General features: G+C 44.0%; 1 protein-coding gene across 1 annotated transcript in view; it reads right to left on the bottom strand.

Annotated features, from left to right (window-relative positions):
* The window catches only part of Lrguk (leucine rich repeats and guanylate kinase domain containing), a 111,903-nt gene extending 100,942 nt beyond the window's left edge, over positions 1-10,961 (bottom strand). The window contains exons 1-2 of the mRNA XM_038319817.1: positions 10,674-10,961; positions 1,239-1,346 (exon numbers count right to left, since the gene is read on the bottom strand). Of these exons, the coding sequence (XP_038175745.1) occupies positions 1,239-1,346; positions 10,674-10,961 (396 nt within the window). The remainder of the gene's footprint in view (positions 1-1,238; positions 1,347-10,673) is intronic.
* Between the last annotated feature and the right edge of the window lie 2,536 nt (positions 10,962-13,497).

The following is a 13,497-nucleotide window of genomic DNA, read 5'->3' as shown; positions in this document are numbered from 1 at the left end:
ACTATTGGTTACAATGGGCCTTGACGCAGCTGTACTGGCTGCTAGAATCACACTATCTCAATGTCTTACACAGTGCTGTGTGTACAGGGTACTCCTGCCACAGCTGAGTGCCTGAGACCTCTACAGAAGGCTAGCCACTGCCAGGGAGGGAAAAGGCTGGGCTTGGTATGCTGACCCCAAAGGACATGCTATGAAGCCAGCACAGAGGACAACACCTCAGTAGTCACTGGGTATTTTACTAGTTCAAATCCACGGCAAGACACTTTCGCGATGCATCAGCCCAATCAGGAGTGAGCCAGATCAGGAAGCTGTAGCAAAATTTCCATGTGCTTTTAAAATAAAAGTACATGTAGAGAGTATATCTGTATAGGTGTGGGTACACATGTGTGCAATCGGTGCACATGTGTCTGTGTACACGAGCCTATGGAGGAGTCTTCTTCAATTGCCCCTCACCTGCTATACCGAAGCCGCCTCTCTCAATGAACCTGGTGCTCACCCTTCCATCTAGACAAGGCTGCCATGCCAACATGCCTGGGATCCGAACCCCAGCCTTCATATTACACAGCAAGCACTGTACCCACTGAGCCATCTCCCCAGCCCCCGATGTCTTTTTTTTTTTTAAATGGAGGCAAAAGGAGTTAAATTATTTTTCTAGGACTATGAACAGCAGAGAAGCTGAACTGTGGGTGGTCGGCTCTTGCACCCCCACGGCATCAAAGCTGAGCCCGATCCTGTGCTGCTTTGGGACTAGGACTGAAACCTTGGAGACTAAAGAATAACAACGGATTCTTCTGCTTTGACAGCAGGCATCTTTATGAAAATAAAAGACGGCTCAAAGCTACTCATTTCTCGATATGAGAAGAACATCGATTATCAGAATCCTCGGTTCCCTGGGATTCAGACACGAAGTTTAGCTCTGCTTGGGCCCATCAGAGGGAAAATTCTTACAGGATTTTTGATTGGTTTTACAAATCCAAACTCAACCTCCTGAAGAAAGCATTGATTACTATAATATAGACTACTTAGGATGAAAGCGAGTGTGAAGAAAATGGCAAGAAAGAAATCTGGGGAGATGATAAGGGAGACGGCCGTGGCCCCCTGAAGCCTAGCATTTACACATGCATCTCCATCGAACACGAGGCCCTGAGGTTTGCCACCACGGCAAAAGCTGTGAGTACCAGAGGAAGTGAATGTGATCTGTCCCTGCTGCCACCCTACAAAGACCCTGTCATACTCACTGATAAATTCAGGTTGAGGTAGACCTGCTCCGTCCCAGGGCCCGACCACCCCAGCTCATTGAGTGCTTCGGCCACAGCCTCCTCTCTCAGGATCCCATCAAACTCCGTCTGCAGAAAGCAAACAGTGGACAAAGAATGTGTATTAGAAAGGCAACCATTGACTTTGTCCTACCCTGCTCCCAGGAAAAATCTGACTGCACAGAAGACATGACATACTCCACATGGTTAAGTAAATGCCCATCGAAGTCATGTCTTGCTGCCACTGACTTATTGGGTGGTCACTTCCGTGTGGTGCTTGATGCTGAGAAAACACTGTGGCCAGAGGAACGTCAGATTTCGTGGTCCTGTGTAAGAAGAGCTCCTCACAGCCCCGGCGTAGGCAATTCTCATCTCCATTTTACAGAGGAAGTAACTAAGAGGTTACATTGCTCAAAATGACATAACAGCATGTGACAGAGCTGGAATAAAAACCCAATCTGTCTGCCCCCAAGGCGATTCTGTACTGGGCTACTTGCCCACACCTCAAAGGATGCATCCAATGAAGGTAATAATGTCTCAAAATCTGGTATTCTTGCTGAACAAACCAAGTCCTCGGCTCACTTTCCAGAAGCTATTTTTGTCAGATCCATCCAATTTACAAGATGATGTAGTGGGTGCCTGTCACTTCCAGGAGGAGGTTCGCCCTTTGGTCTATAGCCAACGGATGGGCATGGCATTTCCCCTGTGGTGGCAGACAGAAGAGACGACACACCAGTCTATGCTGCATGTCCACTGCCTTGAACTCTATAATGGCCAGCAAGGACACCGACATCAGCACGATGGCAGAAAACAGTCGTCATGGCAGCCACTCTACGGTACTTAACCACGATGAGTATATTAATTGTGATGGGAAAACCTACGTTCTTTAGTTCCTTACCAACCCAGGAGCCAAGAATGCGGTTTGGGTTGTTGGTCCTGAGGACCTAAGAATATAGCCTCATGTTGCTCTGAGAGTTTTTCCCCACAGGGACTATTGCCTACTTGGAGAGAGTACATGTCCTTCGGAATCAGCTGGACTCAGTTTGAGCCTCACCTCTGCCGCGTGACTTGGGGGAAGAAAAGCTTTCTCTGAGCCTCACTTCTAAACAGAAAGTATGTTTTTCTTTAAAGGCGTTCTAGACACACCGTTCCTCCAAAGTAGGCTGCTTTGGGGATATTGATTGTTTTGAGTTGAAGGCACTTGAAAAAAACAGTAAATGCAAGGGGAGGCTTTCTCCGAACTGCTTTTATCTACAGAGAGGCAGATCCTTCAAAAGGAACTCGATTGTTAGAAATCCCCTCCCCGGGAGTTTCATCAACTGGAGGAGATTGACCCTTAGCACAGGAGCAGAGAGAGGCTGACACCACAATGAGGTGAGCTTTGTCACAGCCCCCCCATGGCTCCCATCTATTCTAAGAGCCTGTGAATCTTGATACAAAAGCATTTGCCCCCCCCGGACCCCCACCCCCTTAAGTGACCTACATTCCCTCTACCCTTCTTCCCCTGTTAACATGGTGTGGAAGCACTCAGATCCCACATAAAAAATTCCCCAGGTCAGCTGATGACTCTGCAGGTGGAGGCACTTGCCTCCAGTCCCGAGGACCTGGGTTTTGTCATCAAGAGCCTCGTGATCGAAGAAGAGAGTCAGTTCCTACGAGTTGCCCTCTGACCTCCACATGTGTGGCACACACATGGATAAATCACTGTAATAGATTTTTTGACATTTATTTATCTTATGTGTATGAGTGTTTTGCCTGTACATATGTACATACATACATCCCGTGCCCACGGAGGACAGAAGAGGGTGTTGGAAGCCACATAAGTTATGGATGGTTGTGAGCTACCAATTGGGTGCTGGGAATCAAACCAGGGTTCTCTGCAAGAACAACAAGTGTTCTAACTGATGAGTCCAGACCCTGTAAACATCTGTCTGTCTGTCTGTCTGATCTAGCATCTATCTATCTGTCTGTCTGTCTGTCTAATCTAGCATATATCTATCTATCTGTCTGTCTGTCTGTCTAATCTAGCATCTGTTTACCTGTATTCTTATTTGTTTATTTTTATCTGCATGGATGTTTTATCTGCATGTATATGTCTGTGTACCATATACATCCCTGGTGCCCATGCAAGTCAGAAAAGGGCTTTAGATTCCATGGAACTAGAGTTACAGATGGGGTTATGAGCCACAATGTGGGTGTTAGAAATCAAACCTGGGTCCTCTGGAAGAGCAGTCAGGGCTCTTAACCACTGAGCCATCTCAGTAGCCCCAACCCTTCCTTATTTGGTACTGGAAATCTAACTAAGTACTCAGTGCTAGTGAAGTTATGGCTATTGGAAGAGAATCTACAATCAGCAATGTACTAACCCAGCAAAACCCCTATCAACAATCTATAAACGCCGGTCCTTATACAACCACAGATATGTACAGTCTTTACCCTTCACCAAGGAAACTTGTTTGCAACAGATGGAGACCACTACAAAAAAAAACTGTAATAATGAGTTTTTGGGGGTTGGTTTGCTTTTTTTTTTCCAGACAGGGCTTCTCTGTGTAGCTCTGACTATACTGGAACTCTCTCTGTAGACCAGGCTAAGCCTCAAACTCAGAGATTCTCCATACTTTCCCTCCTGAGTGCTGGGATTAAAGGCATGCACCACTACCACCCAGCATGTGTAATAAAATTTTTTAAAAAAATCTTTTCCGGGGGCTGGAGAAATGGCTCAATGGTTAAGAGCACTGCCTGCTCTTCCAAAGGTCCTGAGTTCAATTCCCAGCAACCACATGGTGGCTCACAACCATCTGTAATGAGGTCTGGTGCCCTCTTCTGGCCTGCAGGCATCCACACAGACAGAATATTGTATACATAATAAATAAATAAATATAAAAAAGTATTTCCTTCTTTCCTTCCTTTCTAAAAAAAAAAAAAAAAAAAAATCTTTTCCTATGATATCTCCGATGGATGTAATATTAAAACCAATATGCCCATGTCCTATTCTGTTAACCTGTCCATTGTCACGTTATTTCATAGGTATAGCTATGAAAACTAGAAGATTGGGAAGGTCATCGTTTCTCTCCTATCCCTTCTTTTAATGTTTTAAAGAGAAAGAAAAATTAATATACAGAAAGCTCTTGGCACAGTGCCTGGAACACATTAAATGTTTCAATAAATGTCCTATGTGCCAATGTCCCATAGCTGTCACACTGCTCACAGCAGGGAAGACATTCACACCTATACAGAAAATATTGCTGTCCTATGTAAAAGCTAGAAGGTAGTAGGGTGGAGGGAATGCTGTCTTCCTCCCGAACTTCACACCCGGAGCTCCACAGGTCATCTGACCTCACCCCACTTCCATACTTATTCCAGCAGGAAGGCCTGTTTGTCACCATAGCTGTGGGCATCAGGGTGAGCACAGTGCCAGCATTTTCTCAGATCCCTAAGGCAAGGCTTCACACAGTAAGCCCCTCTTCAGCCTACTTTGTAATCCCAGGCACTACCATAGTCGAGACTCTTCCTGCTACCCTACAGATATTGCTAGAACCCTACTATCCTCTCATCTAAATTTACGTGGTCACCAGACAACCGCTTATCAAGTGTGTGTCCATGCGAGGCACAGAGCCCTCTACAGCCTACCCTGTATTTTTCTGCTCTTGCCTGTAACCCCTGCGTGCAGTTGTACCAATCTCTGGATGTGGCACTTTTGGTGCTAATTGTTGTGTCTTATTCTTATGTCACGCTGAGAGCAGGGACCACATATCTTCAATCAGATTTTCATCTTCTATCTTAATAGCTGCTATCATTTATTACATCTGTAACTTCTGAGAGTCTACTCTAGCTACCAGATATTATATTGAAGACTTTAAAGTAGTCTCTTATTAAATTTGAAGTATCTAACTATCCCGATGAATAGGTGTTATAACACGCCTTGAGTTACTGGCAAAGGGTGTGTCAAATTTTGGGCCAAGACATGGTCAAAGTGTGCTTTCTATTAAGCAATCACTCCATAAATGTTTGTTCAATAAGGCGAAAATCTCTTAATGAGCTCTAGGTAGCTGTGTCAGAATGTCCTGCTGGCCTGGCATCAGAGGAATAGCAAGCAACCCCCGCCAGCTATGAACCCTCACTGGGCCATAAGTGGCCTAGCTACGAGTTAGCACCCAGCCCTAATCAATCCTTTGTGTTACAGATACCTTTTGTTGCCCTATGTGAATCTTTTTTTTCTTTCCTTCTTGAGATTGTTTTAAATTTTATTTTTTTAAAAAAGAAAACCAACTATCTTTTTTCATTCTACATAAAATCCCAGTTCCCACTCCCTCTTCTCCCATTCCCTCCACTTTTCACCCCACCCCACTAAAGAATGGTCCTTAGAGAGGATAAGGCACATTGCTTTGAGGAAGGACCAAGGCCCTTCCTACTATATCTAGGCTGAGCAAGGTATCCATCCAAAGAGAATGGGTTCCCAAAAAGCTAGTACAAGCAGTAGGGATAAATCCTGTGCCACTACCAGTGGCCCCGCAGTCTGCCCAGCCATACAACTGTCACCCACATTCAGAGGGACTAGTTTGATCCTATGCTGGTTCCTTCCCTATCCGGCCAGAGTTGGTGAGCTCCCATTAGTTCAGGTAAGCTATTTCAGTGGGTGTCCCCATTATGGTCTTGACCTCTTTGCTCATATTCTCACTCCTTCCACTCTTCGACTGAACTTTGAAAGCTCAGCCCAGTGCTCCACTGTGGATCTCTGCCTCTGTTTCCATCAGTTGCTGGATGAAGGTTCTATGGTGACATTTAAGATATTCACCAATCTGACTACAGGGCAAGGCCAGTTCAGTCCCCCTCTCCACTATTGTTTAGGGCCTTAGCTGGGGTCCTTCTTGTGGATTCCTGTTTCTCTAAAGCCATGTTTCTTGCTAGCCCCATAATGGCTCCCTCAATCAAAGTATCTCTTCCTTACTCTCCGTCCCTGTCCTTCCCCCTTCCTGACTATCCCTTTCTCTCAAGTTCTCCCCCTTCCTTTCTCCCCTTCTCCCCTTCCACCCTCCCTTCTTCCCCTCCCCACTACCATGCTTCCAATTTTGTCAGAAGATCTTGTCTATTTCCCCTTCCCAGGGGGATCTATATATGTTTTATTAGGGTTCACCTTGTTATTTAGCTTCTCCAGGGTCGTGGACTATAAGCTTGTTGTCCTTTGCTTTACAGCTAGCATCTACTTACGAGTGAGTACATACCACCTTCACCTTTCTGGGTCTGGGTTACCTCACTCAGAATGGCTTTTTTTTTCTAGTTCCTCCATTTGCATGTAAATTTCAAGATGTTATTGTTTTTTTTACCAATGAGTAGTAAGTACTCCATTGTGTACACATACCACATTTTCTTTATCCATTCTTCGGTTGAGGGGCATCTAGGGTTATTTCCAAGTTCTGGCTACTACAAATAATAATGTACAATTACAAATAATGCTGCTATGAATGCAGTTGAACAAATGTCCTTGTGGTATAATTGAGCATCCTTTGGGTATATGCCCAAGAGTGGTATTGCTGGGTCCTGAGGTAGGTTGACTCCCAATTTTCTGAGAAACCACCACACTGATTTCCAGAGTGGTTGTACAAGTTTGCATTCCTACCAGCAATGGAGGAGTGTTCACATTACTACACATCCTCTCCAGCATAAGCTATCATTGATGTTGCAATCTAACAAAATTAATCTATAGATTCAATGCAATTCCCATCAAAACCCCAACACAATTCTTCACAGACCTTAAAAGAACAATAATCAACTTCATATGGAAGAACAAAAAACCTAGGATAGCCAAAACAATCCTGCACAATAAAGGAACTTTCAGAAGCATCACCATCCCTGACATCAAGCTCTATTATAGAGCTACAGTAATTAAAACAGCTTGGTATTGGCATAAAAACAGAATCGGTTGGCCAATGGAATCAAATTGAAGACCTGGATATTAATCCATACACCATGAACACCTGACTTTTGACAAAGAAGCTAAAATTATACAATGGAAAAAAGAAAGCATCTTCAACAAATGGTGCTGACATAACTAGATATCAACATGCAGAAGAATGCAAAATAGACCCATATATATCCCATGCACAAAACTCAAGTCCAAATGGATTAAAGACCTCAATATAAATAAATCCAGCCACAATGAACCTGATAGAAGAGAAAGTGGGAAGTAGCGTTGAATGCATTGGCACAGGAGACTACTTCCTTAATATAACACCAGTAACACAGACACTGAGAGCAATAGGACCTCCTGAAACTGAGAAGCTTCTGTAAAGCAAAGGGCACAGTCAATAAGACAATAAGGCAGCCTACTGAATGGGAAAAGATCTTCACCAACCCCACATCAGACAGAGGACTGAGCTCCAAAATGTATAAAGAACTCAAGAAATTAGAAATCAAAATTCTAAATAATCCAATTAAAAAATGGGGTACAGATCTAAACAGAGAATTCTCAACAGAAGAATCTCAAATGGCCAAAAGATACTTAAGGAAATGTTCAACATCCTTAGCCATCAGGGTGTGCAAATCAAAACGACTCTGAGATACCATCTTACACCAGTCAGAATGGCTAAGATCAAAAACGCCCTATGCAAATCTTGTCTGAGAGTTTCCCATGGATACAAAGCTGATGCAAAACTTGGTTAGGGAAAACCCAGAAAATCGTGGTACCTCATGAATCAGGTATTTGCACTTGGCAGCGCATTTTTGGAAGCTGCATTCAGATTGTTTTGAGCATATGAAAATCTACTGGCTACAGTGTAAACACAGAGCTAAGGGAAAGGGCTTCAGTCCACAGAGACTGGAGGTCCCTGCGGCTGCAAGTCCCTGTGGCTGTAAGTCCCTGCAGCTGCAAAGGCTAAGTTCATTCTCAAAGTGTTGCGAAGTCTTCATTTCACTGACCCGCATGAACCCACACATCCACATTGCGATACCCACGACAGGTAGCAGTTAAAATATGAGAGTTACTACTATAGTATCAGGACTATACTGTGTCAAGTATTTAAAGTTTTATTAAGTTTTTATTTGTATGTGTGTTTGCACATGTCTGGATGTCATAGGACAATTTGGGGAGCCAAGTCTCTTCTTCCACCCACAGGGTCAAGGAACTGATTGAACTCAGGTCATCAGGCTTGGCAGCAAGTATCTTTACCTGCAAAGCTATCTCATGAGCCTTCTGCTAAGCATTTTACTTACATATAGGATATCATTTAGTCATCTTATGCAACAACAATGACTATCAAACCTGTATTTGAGGTCTAGATAAGCTAAGCAACTTATTCAAAATCTTGCTACAAACAAAAGGTTAACCCAGGTCTCGACCATAAGCCTTTCATCCCAAAGACAGTGGGTGCTTGCTCCAAGCAGCTAGTCTCAACTGCTTCTCTTAAATTCATTAGGGTTTTTGGAGTTTGAAGCTAGCTGCATTGTTGGTTATGACTACCACATTATTACCCATAAGATGTGGGAAATAAACCACTCAACATGAATGCAGGCTTCTTTATAACTCTTTAGTTCAGTTTATAACTTTTCATTCCACATTTTAAAGCCTAAGCCATACCATGAAAAGCCAAGGTCAGTATCAATACCTAGAATGTAACTGGAATACATAATAAACTTTTCTTCTCAACGTATTCTCCAAACCAGCAAGGATGAACCAGTTGTATGGCCCCTTCTATGGCTTGTTAATGACGTGCTGAAGACAGATTAACGATGGCACTAATGAACCCAGAGCCAAGGAGCTTTTGCTAATTAGAACCATAAAGTATGCTGGTGGTTCATTTGTGAATTCCTCTGGGGTAGAAGGTGGTGGAAACCACACAAACATTTCAAAGGAGCAAAAACACCGCTGTATTTGTGGTAGTCACAAGTTGAAGGCAGCAAAATTCACCAACAAAGGAAGAATAAAATAAATAATGGCCTTTTGTTTGTTTAAGTTTGTTTTTATCCTTTTGTTATTATTTTTAAGGCAGGGTGTAGACCAGGATGGCCTCTACCTCAGGACTACTTTCCTATCTCTACCTCCAGGGCTGGGAGTGGAGGCACACCACGTCTGGTACCCTTCTAAGGCCAACTTCAAGCAAAATCAGGATGTAACTAGACCACAAAGAGAGAAGTGTAAAAAGAGAGACAAAATGAGGGTGGGGGGAAAATCAATCAAATATTCAAAGTGAACCAAAAGGCATTACAGACAAGAGCCCAAGGAAGAACAGAATCAGAATAACAGAAGGTTAGTGGAGGAAGAATAAGAAAATAAGACAAACCAGGAAAGGAGCTGATTCAAGGGATACTGAGGAGAAAAATATCTGACATCAGGGAGGAAGGTGGCAAGGAGATGACAGAGAGGTCAAGAAGCTGAAGCAATTGATTTCTATGCCGAAGGAAAAGAAGGGGTCCAATAGAAAGGTAAGAATTGAAATTAAGAAAAATATTGATTCTGAGTAGCTAAAACAAAGAGAAAAGTCTGTGTGGGGGAGAGGAACAAATCAATTTATGATCTTGAAAAAGAGCAATTATGAGAAGCCAATAGAAGGAAGAAATGGAACGCAGTGACAAAGGAGACGAGGGTAAGAAAGGCAGCCAAGTGTGTGGGAATACAGTCAAGTGTTGGAAATGGGATTGGGTGAGTAGAAAAACAAGTATGTCGAAAACTAGCTAAAAGAGTTGGGAATGTTGAGAGCACTCCCACAACCCAAATATTCTCACGAGTGAGGGTAAGCTGTCTCTCTGATCATGCTACGGTTCCCTTCTTGACCGGGAAGTGTGGAGAGTGCTTTAGTAGGCTTATACCCTAGGAGATGCAATATGCAAAACTTTTAAGTTATTTGGCGAAGCATATGGATTATTTCAAAAAGGCAATTTTTCACCCTGGAGGAAGGAGGAAGATGAGCCCACAACTGGGAAGAGTACAGAAGTATTTCAGTTTGGAGAGACACACTGGGGATATCAGAAACCAGTTCTTGCCTCTTGATGCTAAGGTAGCAACTTTATCAAGGGCAAGATAATCTTTATCTTGAAAATAAAGATAATTTTTATCTTGAAAGCATTAAACCCATAACCTCCATACAAATAACACAGATAATTTTTCATAATGGCAGTGGGTAATCTGACATATAAGAAACCACGAAAAGAAAGCAGATACTTAGAGGGTTTCTGTCCTCTCAAACCCCTGTGCCCCCACCCCGCCCCGACCCCAGAGAGCAGGTGAAGAACACCAGAAACAGAACAGAAATGAGCAGCAAAGAAAGGCCTTCGCCATCTGGGAAAGGGGCGCCTGGCCAGAATGAGTGGGGTGAGCCCAGAGCAGAAGTGCAGAAGCGAGCTGCAACTGAGGCAGCCAGGTTTGACAACTGGAGGGAGCCGGGACTGGGGTGAGGATGCAGATGGGAGTGGGAGAAGGCACACCTCCAAATTCAGCATTTCGGACTCCTCTGACTCTTGCGAGGATTCCTCTTCCTGAAGGTCCGTCTCCGCTTCCTGAGAGCGGTGGATGAGCTGTTGGAGGAGGTAGGAGGAGGCGCTTTTGAAAGTCCCTCTTGTTCTCTGTCCCATGGGAAAAGGAGGCCATTGTGTCCGACGACGTTTTGCTGCTAGCGATAGTATTGCCCGGATTACAGCGCGAGGGGCGCCCAAGCCCTGATGGAGAGAGGGCCCTGCTCTCCCTCTCGAGGGACCTTTCTCGTAGGCAGCCATATTGTTTATGCGCGTTACCTAGGAGATTGACGTCCTGACCAGCGGCGCCGCAAAGACTTCTGGGGGTTGTAGTCCCACCGCTCCGGGCTCACTCAGGCTGTGGGCATCTATGTGGGCAGTCAATTTGCAGTACTTTTCCCTGCTGCTTCTTTTATTTTCCTCTCTTCCGTACGCTAGTTTTGTTCCTTTTTGATTGTGTTTTTTGTCCTCCTTTTCACCCCTTTGTCTTCTACTGTCTGCCTTTGATGACATTCACAAAAGCATTCTTGCTTCATGCACACCATCGAACTTTGAAAGAGACTCAGTTAGGGTTTCTATTGCTACCACAAAGCACCATAACCAAAAGGCAAATTGTGGGGGAAAAGGATTTATTTGGCTTACACTTCCATATTGTTGGTCATCACTGAAGGAAGTCAGGACAGGAACTCAAACCATAAGATTCTAGAGGTAGGAGCTATGGAGGGGTGTTGCTTACTGATTTGTTCCCCATGACTTGCTCAGCCTGCTTTTTTATAGAACCCACGATCACCATCCCAGGGACAGCTCCACCCACCATGGGCTGGGCCCTTCCCTATTGATCACAAATTGAGAAAATAAATGCCTTATAGCTTGATTTTCTGAAGGCATTTCCTCAACGGAGACTCATTCCTCTCTGATGACTCTAATTTGCGTCAAGCTGATGTAACACTAGTCAGTACAGGAAGGATTTGGCATCCCTACTTCTGTCCGTGGGAAAGCTAGTAAGGCTAGGAATGCTGAAATTTAACACTATGCAGAGCTCGGAGGGAGGAGATAAGGGTGTAATGGAAATGACTTAGAAGACCTGACTCCACTCCTTTTCCTTGCGCTGTGGGTGATGAAGAGAAACTACCAACGGACTTCTGATAGCTCATCTGCAGTTAAATTACATCCTCTCCAACTCTAAGCCTAGTCCTTGCGGGGAGGGAGGACTAGGGAGGGGAGGGGAGGGGAAGGGAGGAGAGGGTGCATCAGACTGGCAGTGTTTCTGAAAGCCTCTGAAGAGCTGTTAGCATCCCATCAATAACTGTGCTAGTCAAGTGGCCTGCATTGGTAATTATTTTCATCCTGTTGGATAGTTCTCTTTATAAAATGTTCTTGCAGGTTTACAAAGCATGGTTTTATGCTAGTGTGATTTGATGAAACCAAAATCCTATAGCCTTAAGCTCCACAAAACGGTGATAACTATTATTGCCGTAATGATGACAATAGAGATCCTTACAAGGAAGTTGTCCTCATCCTCTGGCCTTCCAGGGCCTTTTCTCCACGCTTCAGTGACAGCAGTTACAAAATACAAAATGATCCCTGCCGGTGGTTGTCAGGGGAGAAGGAGAAAAAAATCCTTATGGGCACTATCCATTGACTATTATCTTTTTTAGTGCTTGAGGGACCATTAAAACTGACATAAAGCTTTCAAAATTACCTTCCTTCATTATCTTGCTGCTCATAACCGGAAAGGACACAATGAAAATGTCTCTCTGCTAGGTTTGCCTTGCTTCTTATTCCTTTTTCTAGTAGGTACAGATCCTGACAAGGGATTTCTTTCCAACCTCATTGCCCCAGGGTCCGACTCCACCTAACTAGGAAGGCTAGACGGTTTGCTCGCCCCTTGCAGAAATTATAAAAATGTAAATTCTATGTGTGTTTCCAATAACTTAACTAGCATTTACAGCGGGAAGAACTTTGCCAATGGCTACCTGCTGAGAAAAGTGGTAGATTCGTGGTCTATCAAAGTATATTCCGAAATGTGAAAAAGATGTTTGTCATACGAACACTAGGGTGGAACACAGGGAAACACACTCCTCAAGTAAGTCGATGGGGGAATGCTAAAGATGGCAACTGCATTCAGAATCCATAAATGGTGCGGGAGAATTGTCTGGATTCTGTCAATCGTCTTTTGAATAAATGCTGATTGGCCAGGCAGGAAGTATAGGTGGGTCAACCAGACAGGAAGTAGAGGCGGGGAGATGAGAACAGGAGAATTCTAGGAAGGTGGAAGCCAATTCCTCCCATTCCTGCCCAGACCACCAAAAGATATAAGATGTAACCTGCCCAGCTGAGAAAGGTACCAAGCCGTAAGGCTAACATAGATAAGAATGGGTTAATATAAGCTACCAGAGCTAATAAGTAGCCTGAGCTAATGGGCCAATCAGTTTTATAACGTATGGAGATCGCTGTGTGATTTTTCTTTGGGACTTGCTGGCTGTGGGAACCGGGCAGGACAGAAACCCCAACAAGCCGTCCCTCATACAGAAACCCCAATGAGCAGGCCCACATGTTACACATAAGAGAAGGAATTCTGATATAATTTTGCTAAGTCTACTCTTAGAAATAAGTTTGAGGTTCCAAAGACAGAGAACATCACTCCAACTGAAGTGTCTCAACAAGGCAAAACTTTACTCTTGTTCAGGAGGGTGAACTAGAAAGAATGAACACAGAGACACACAGAGACAGGAAGTATAGATGTGCTTATTTTGACTCCAGTGGTAACTGTTATTCTTTTGGTCCCGCCCCTTTC

The sequence above is a fragment of the Arvicola amphibius genome, chromosome 2 (genome assembly GCF_903992535.2).
Source record: "Arvicola amphibius chromosome 2, mArvAmp1.2, whole genome shotgun sequence".
Lineage (NCBI taxonomy): Eukaryota > Metazoa > Chordata > Mammalia > Rodentia > Cricetidae > Arvicola > Arvicola amphibius.
This window is presented reverse-complemented; position numbering and strand designations above follow the sequence as displayed.